This window comes from Montipora foliosa, chromosome 1 (genome assembly GCF_036669935.1).
Source record: "Montipora foliosa isolate CH-2021 chromosome 1, ASM3666993v2, whole genome shotgun sequence".
Lineage (NCBI taxonomy): Eukaryota > Metazoa > Cnidaria > Anthozoa > Scleractinia > Acroporidae > Montipora > Montipora foliosa.
This window is the reverse complement of record NC_090869.1, coordinates 6,451,977-6,459,835: the sequence shown is the minus strand read 5'-3', so window position 1 is coordinate 6,459,835 and position 7,859 is coordinate 6,451,977. Positions and strand designations below refer to the sequence as shown.

The 7,859-nt window shown below is 38.2% G+C and overlaps 1 protein-coding gene across 1 annotated transcript; it reads right to left on the bottom strand.

Moving 5' to 3' along the window:
* Positions 1–1,602: 1,602 nt before the first annotated feature.
* On the bottom strand, positions 1,603–7,846 carry LOC138010677 (cleavage and polyadenylation specificity factor subunit 5-like). Its single transcript, XM_068857682.1, has 9 exons — positions 7,696–7,846; positions 6,031–6,087; positions 5,305–5,334; positions 4,131–4,244; positions 3,224–3,287; positions 3,005–3,097; positions 2,712–2,787; positions 2,378–2,492; positions 1,603–1,795 (listed from the first exon to the last, which is right to left on the bottom strand). Exons 1-9 carry the CDS (start codon positions 7,809–7,811, stop codon positions 1,774–1,776), a joined length of 687 nt encoding a protein of 228 aa, XP_068713783.1. The 5' UTR covers positions 7,812–7,846; the 3' UTR covers positions 1,603–1,773.
* Between the last annotated feature and the right edge of the window lie 13 nt (positions 7,847–7,859).

Genomic DNA, 7,859 nt, shown 5'->3' with positions numbered 1-7,859 from the left:
TTTCCGAATTCAATAATAATAAATTTCTGAAAGCAACGGGAGGCAAATTAGACACAACGGCTATAGCAACATTATGGATTGATTCATTAAAGGACGAGGTTGTGAAAATGGAACATTTGGCATGCAGGCGACATCCGACGTCACGTGCTTTTATTTATTTATTTTTTTCCGTTTTTGACTGGTAAGCGAACGGTTGACTGCATAAAGAGGAAGCGCGGCTAGAATCGAGACTAGAAGGATCCTCACAAAATATTAAGGTTTGGATGTGACTCAGAAGAAACAAAATAGAGCCGGATCGTAAAAGTGGTTGTTTGAAGAAATATTTCTGCAACAATCCTTACTTTTTTAACGTTTAATGGCATTTGACAAGATTAAAATCCTCTTCAGTCTTGCTTAGGATATGGCATTGTTTGGAATAATAAAATCAATTGGATCAGTGAAACTTTAGGCAAGTTTCTGTCATGTGGGGAGACAAGACATCCCCTGTCTTTTATTACTTCATACTGCGGCATAGCGCTCGCGTCGAATCTCGAAAGAAAGAAAAAGGCGTTTGGGAAATCAATCTTTGGGCTCACGACTATTCAAATTTTCTCCGCTACTAATCATTTAAATTCCTGAATTTGACTTGGTCATTGTGTGTTCTAAGTTTGTCCAGTTTGTTTGCTTAGGAAAATCATCCTGGTATACTTTCGAGTTGTTGAAACGGGGCTTGAAACCCAACCCATAAATGACTGAAATCAATGACATACCCCCCAAAAATGCGGAAACAACAACTTACAGAGAACTACGGCTTCTTAACGTGCCTTAATGTCACTGTTCCTTGGTATCAACATAGTTAGCTTTTAACGCATAACGTAAGGCGCAATAGAACGAGACAACAGACGTATTGGCGTTTTTTGAGGGGAACACTGCCTTGCGACTGGTTAGCCTATGCGACTTCCGGATTGCGTGATATAGAACAACCTCACTTATCTCCCCAGCACTACGAGCTGATTCGTAAACAGCACGTGCTGGATCGGACAAGAGTATTGGTTAGCGAGCAATGTACAAAGGCAAACGAGCCAACAAGCTTGGGGGAAGTCGCTGCGCAGACTTAACCGCACCTCGCAGGAGTGACCCAATTTTAATGAAGGCAAGGCGATAAACCCAACCCATCTCCAAAGGGAGGGAGGGAGGGGAAAAAACTTGAACAAATGCCAACGGCTAGTTGGTTTACTATAGAAGACAAACTGCCAAGTGAACCTTGGACGGCTAACTGAGGCTTTTATAGCTAGACTCTGTCTATTAAAGTAGCCAGTTGTACAGCTTCTACTATGAGCAGGTAGGTATTACTCGTGCTCTTTAACAGCTATGAATGAGGCCTTAACAGATTTGGCCAAACTGGTAGGTAAACTGAGATCTAGGAACAAAGTCTCTATGTCCTCACTTCATTTACAACAAAACCATTGATTTTATGACCTTGAACGACCTACTACAAAGAACACGAAGATAACTAACGCGACACGAATAGCCCCTTTTAGTATGGTCACGTTCCATTAACCGTATTTTACTGATGGGGTAGTAAAATCTCATATAGAATTTATAAACACGACAGGCTCTAAGTTAACACGCAAATACTTTTCTAAGTTTTTAATTCTCTAAAAAAAATCAATTTGAAAACACGAGGAAGAAATAAATACAGAAAGGTACATTAAAATGACGACATATGCAAATGAACTGCGCGACTATCTATCGGCTTCAATATTTTTCCTTGAGATGTTGCAACTGAAGTGTTTACAAATATATGAAGCTAAACCTGAAAACAAAGCAATAAACACAAAGTTATAGCAGTTTAAACGTTCTGTGAAACAGGTCAAACTATGTACTGTGGTGTATTTCTGCCTCACATTTTGACCTTATTTGGTGAAATGACGTAATAGTGGGACTGATACAATTGTCTGTATTTAAATTCTTGCGTCTACAACAACAACAACAACAACAAACCTTTATTTCACCTCGATCTTAAAATAGCAAAAAATGCTAATATCTCCGAGAAAATAAATAAATAAAAAAAGGGTAGGTATGGAGTAATAAAATAGGTAAAACTATATAAAATCACAATATATACAATTCCGTAGTAGTCGGCTAAGTTAGTTGTTTTATTGCACAGAATCTGTTTTTGTAAGTAATTTTGGATGAAAGACAATCATTTTGTCTTCCAAACTAAAATGGCCTTAAACGCAGGCTTGAGTATTGATCAGAGAGGTCCTTCCTTAGTTTTTGCGCTCTCTGGTAAAGTTTTTCGTTGCAACGACGATCCATACAATTTAAACACCTGACTCTCCCCAAAATGATATAGCGCCCGTCCTTACCGCAACTAAAAAAACTCTCAACTTACCTACTAAGCAACTGGGGAAGACTGGCAATAATTGGTCCATAGCCTGGTGAATTGTCATACAGCTCGAATAACGGAGCAGCAACCAGCTTGTAATTACGAGGCACGGCGAAATTAGCTGAAATAAATTACAACTCATTCGATCAGGCAGCGCAACAAACAACAGTACGGAATAGCATAAAGTCAAATAATTTTAGATTAGACGTAATAATGAAACCAGGAACAATTAAAGCCAGGGCGAGATATGCCTTTTTACAAACTTTACGAGAAGGACTACCGATTCGCTTTAATTTTCTGGCCCTAACTGAATCTACATAAAAAAGCTATGAACACGTACCCTTTTCTCCTAGTTGAACCAAGAACAGCTTTCTTTGCTCTTTAGGTTTGGTTATGTGAGCAGGGATATATGGGTACTGTAAAACAAACCATGCACATCACCAGTGAGTAGAAGCAAGAAAAACGTAAAGTTCTTTTGTTACCTTTGAAACTTTGTTCAATTATACATGGTCTTGTTAGTAACACTTGTGAACAATTTCAAAAATATGAAAGGGACAAATAGAGGTCAAGGACATTGCAAATCCTCATAAATTACAAGTTGTTAAGCAAAGCTTTTCGGGAAGGGTATGATACCTGAGGGGCTTCAAAATTTGGTCTCCACCAGTTTCCAAGGGAGTCCTCTACAACCCAGTCAACTTCAGTTCCTTGCTCAGGTCGACCTAAGATCTAAAGACACAAATACAAATGTTGCAATTTAGCTTCGTAAATTGCTTGCCTGCTGCCAAAGCACCTTGTGAAACAAATCAGTGCAAAATAACAATGTCTGCATGTACTTTTAAAAAGGCTCCTTACTTCAGTCATGGATCTTTTAAGTCCATCTATCTCATCTTCTCCTGCAACTAATTCACCACCAGGCCTAGAAAAAAATAGATTCACACAGTTGCAATAATTATAATAGCAACAAAAATGTAGCAGTGAGCCACCCATTTTAATTTTACACTTAATTATGGGGCTTTTTAAACCAAACAAACAATAAATATTATTCAAATGAACACAACAATGTTAAGAAACTTAACTGGAAAGAGATAACCACTTGGGAGTGTTGCGGCATTGAATATGCGAATGAAAAACAAACCCAGTTGAGGAAGAAGGTGTTAGTTTGCCCATAGCCATATGAAACTGGTTATAAAGAACTCCTCTTTGCCCATTTTTCAATGTTGACATCTAGGTGGAGGGGGACATATGCATTGGGGGTTGCTAAATACCACATTTCCACGCCAAAAATTGGCAAATACTGAAATACCATGATCAAAAACAGTTAAATACTGAAACCGAAATCAATATGTTATATCTTTAAATAACTATTAATTTTTTCTTCCCCATACATGTATTGCTCTTCACGCACTGATTACCTTTGTCAGTACAGCCAACAATTGTTAAAACGAATTGTGCTTGCAAAGCGTGATCTTGCACCAAGGAGGAAGGTTGCAGAGTTTCCAATTTTCCCCTGGAGCAACCGGAAGTCTAATAATTTTGTGACGTAATTTCTGCACCGAATACTGTGTTCAAACCAAAACATACAGTACAACAACCGCTTTTGGTAGGTACTGATCATACTGCAATTCCGAACTTTTCTGACTACAATTTCCCAAATACCATCCTAAAAATTAATGGATACCGCATTTCCACAGACCCCAGTGTCCCCCTCCAGGTGGGAGGTTACTAAGTATTTAAAACTGCTACATGAAAGTTAACTTACAGTTTGAAAAATGTTGTTCCTAGCTGCAGAAGTAACACATGAGGCAATCCATGCTCGTGCACAATGAGTACTCCTTCAACAGTTTTCCTCATGCCAAATTTATCATACTCTTCCCTGTAAAAATAATCATAATTACAGGGCTCAAAATAATTTCAAGCGAGTCTCCGGACATGATGACCGGCCAAATTCATTTTAGCTCAGTCACGTACAGTTTCTGGCCTGTCAAATTATATAAAATAAATAACCCTTAAAACAGGGGCCCATGAACCAAAACTGGTGTTATATATTTCCAAAAAAGTTGTTGCTTAGAGCTTATAGCACTTTAAAGCACTCATTGTCAACAACGGTTCTTGTTGCATTGCACCCAAGATGTCATATCAAAGTTCCGCAAATGACAATACACAGCGACTTGCTACAACTGAACAGCATGGAAATTTTAATTTATTTCATTTTCAAAACGATCAAATGTGACCGGTCAACATGACCGGCAAGACGAAAGGTTGACTGGTCAACTCCCAAATCAGTTCAGACATTGTCCGTTGACTGGCCATTATTTCGAGCCCTGATAATCATTCTCTTTACCCAGGTTAAAATACCCTCTATTGTGTCCTATCTGACAGTAATAAACAATGAATTTTACTAGAGCGATTTTCAATTGAGTGTCGTAAAACCAAAACCAAAGTAATTACTTTGGCCATTCAAAAAGGACGGAGACAATCCAGCAAACCAATCAAAACTCGAAGTAATTACACGTAGCCGACACAAAGCGCGGGAAAATGTGCACGCGCGAGCCACGATTGGTTTTGGTTTCACTTCTGATTGGTTGAAAAAATGGCGCGAGAACTTTGAACCAATCACTGAGTGAAGTAATTATAAACCAAAGTAATTATCTAATTACTTTCGACACTCAATTGAAAACCGCTCTATTGTCCCAATAACTATTTAGTTACTGTATCCTAGTGTTTAAAGCAATCTCAAAAAAATTCATTTAACATCTCAAACTAACAATATTATTGATCTAAAGCAAGATGGTCTGTGTATGCTGAAACTTACATGTATGTGTGCTACCAATGTGGCGGCCCTTTCTCCACCTTACACATTAAGTACTGTTATAATTATTCACGTTTTAATGGATAAAAATGAAACCATGGCATTACAATTGAGTTTTTCTTACCTCATCCTAGTAAATCTTGCCTGCACTGAACTAAAAAGTAACATGGACAGTTCAATAACAGAATAATGTTTGACTGTGCTGACTGTCTTGTGATAAATTCAATTGAATATAATTATATGTAAAACAAGCAAAAAATTTATGAGCGTTGCAACAACAATGAAAATAAGAATGACAAAGATAACGGCAAAGACCATGATGATGATGATGACGATGACAGATGATGACAAATCGAGCACACCACAGAAAAAAATGCAGAAAAAATGCAACAAAATGCATCATGTGCAGCAATCCATCCAGTGCCATGAGACCATTGTTCTCACCCCTGTGTCAACCCTGCTAACGATAATTATGTAATATTATCTAATGCATTCTGAAGTTGCATACATGTAGTCAAAAATCTTTATACATTTTCTTAAGTCAATCACTCAATTTTGTGTCTAACTTTGTATGACATTTTTTTACCAGAGACCCACCTTCAATCAAACCCTGGCATTAGTTAGAGACATTCCTGAAAATTATACCTACATGTGCAAGTAGCTACAGCTGTAATCTACGGTAGGTGTTTCTCAATAATCAAGGAAAAAAAAAAGCATATGTTAAAAGCCAAAAGACACTTTTAAATGCATTGAAGTGCTTGTGGGCGTGGCATTAAACTACTTTCAATGTGACTCAATAAATTTAAGCTTTTGATTAGGTATGAACACAATAGACTACAATTCCACAAACCTGTCCTTCTCATACAATGCTTCCTTGGTTCCAAATGTGTAATTTGTTAAAGGATACCTTAAAAAGGGAAACAAAAATGACTGCAACAGTAGATCAAGAATGACTGCTTTTGATTGGCCAGGACTGTACTTGGAGATACATGTGACAGTTGATAGTCTCAAAGAAGTGATGTGAGTACATTGTACATGTGTAGATGGCATTAGGCCTTGTTTTAATACAGTCATATTTTTCTGCCAGGTCCTTTTTTGGCATCTTGTAAGTAATTTGGGCTTTTTTTTTTTGCAAGGTACTCAAAAATAAATATTCCCCCAATCAAAATCATGAAAGGGGCTAAACTGTAGTTTGATGTCAAGAATCAAAGGTTCAGTAGTCATAAGGCACTCAACAAAAAGTGGTGCTTGAAAAATTTACTCTTGGTGATTCAAACCAACCGATTATCCTGTATCACATCACACAACATGTACATGTTTTATCAACACGTGGCCCCCCAAACTGGACCCCCCAGCTGGACCTCCTTCTGGATCCCACTCTTGAGAATAAAGAAAACAATAGATGGTTTTCAAAGTGACATCGTGTAAGTTAGATCAAAATCCCAAGGTCTTCTGAATATTATCTATAGTTGAGGATACGAGGAGCAAACTGGAAAACAGAGAAGGCTCTGATGATATATACTGCGCATCTTAATTCCTCCATTCTTGCAAAAGCACAATTCCTTGTGCCTTTGACCACAATCCCTCGCGTTTTGAAGAAAAATGTGTTCTTACTGTTTTTAAGGTGATTCCTTCAATACTTTCAGGCGGTACTGTACGTGTAGTTACTTTTGTGTAAGGCCGTCGAGGGTTTTAGCAGCTATTCAGCTGATGCGGGGTTGCTACACTCACCAACCCATACACTCACAAAGGACAGCCACAACACCGGGAACTTCATCCCCTACTCTTCTCAAATACAAGTACATGTAGTGTGTGTGGGTTCCTTAACATCCCACAGGAAACTTATGAACATGGCAGATCATTTGTGAGACAGGGCCTACGGTTTATAAACTGTAGTCCTTATACAAAAAGATTAGAAAGTCTAACCATTTGCGATTGTAATTACAAAGGCAGCACTTTCTGCTCAGTTATTTAAAGACCCTGAGTGTTGGTCCACATGGCAACCCAATGCTCAAGCGACTGAGCCACCGATGCGCGATCACGTTTAACCTAATGTTTAACATCATGTCTTAAAATTGGCCATTTCCGAGTTCAGGTCTACCTCCTCTTCAAAGCGAATCTAAGTAAAAAGTTTTTGTTATGAAAATTACTTTTCATTCATATGTTAAGTACAAGTAACTACCATCACAAAAACTTCGCACTTAGACTAGCTTTGACGAAGAGGCAGACATGAACTCGGAACTGTCCTATTAATTAAGATCATACTCTGAAACAGATAATGTTCTAATTACCATGCCGGAAAAGTCGATTTAAAAACCTTCAGGTAAAAATGGAATAGGCAGGCTATCCGCTCCGACTAAAGGCTAACGCTCGAAACGTCAGCCATCCAATTCTTTTGAGGTAATAATTCGACCTTTCTCAACTCATTAATTTGATTTTGATAAAACCGTACCATACTTTTGTGTGGGCTACTTCGCAGCAAGGTAACAAGGCATTTCTAAGTGAAAAAACTTACAGTCGGACTGTTCGATCCATTTGAGCTCCTTGAGGTCCAGTTAAGTATTTTCCTGCATTACTTGATGCTCGATTTCTTGGCCAACCTCGTGCGTTCATTCTATCATTGACCGCCATCTTAAGTAAATGTTCAGAAGGGCCTGGCAACGAGTTGAGGAAGTCCCA

Excerpts from the sequence above, each read along its gene's own strand:
- LOC138010677 (XM_068857682.1), bottom strand. The coding sequence starts at position 7,811 with ATGGCGGTCAATGATAGAATGAACGCACGAGGTTGGCCAAGAAATCGA. Across the intron at positions 6,088-7,695 it reads ATGGATCGAACAGTCCGACT|GTATCCTTTAACAAATTACA; the intron begins GTAAGTTTTTTC and ends TCCCTTTTTAAG. Across the intron at positions 2,788-3,004 it reads CAAATTTTGAAGCCCCTCAG|TACCCATATATCCCTGCTCA; the intron begins GTATCATACCCT and ends TTTGTTTTACAG.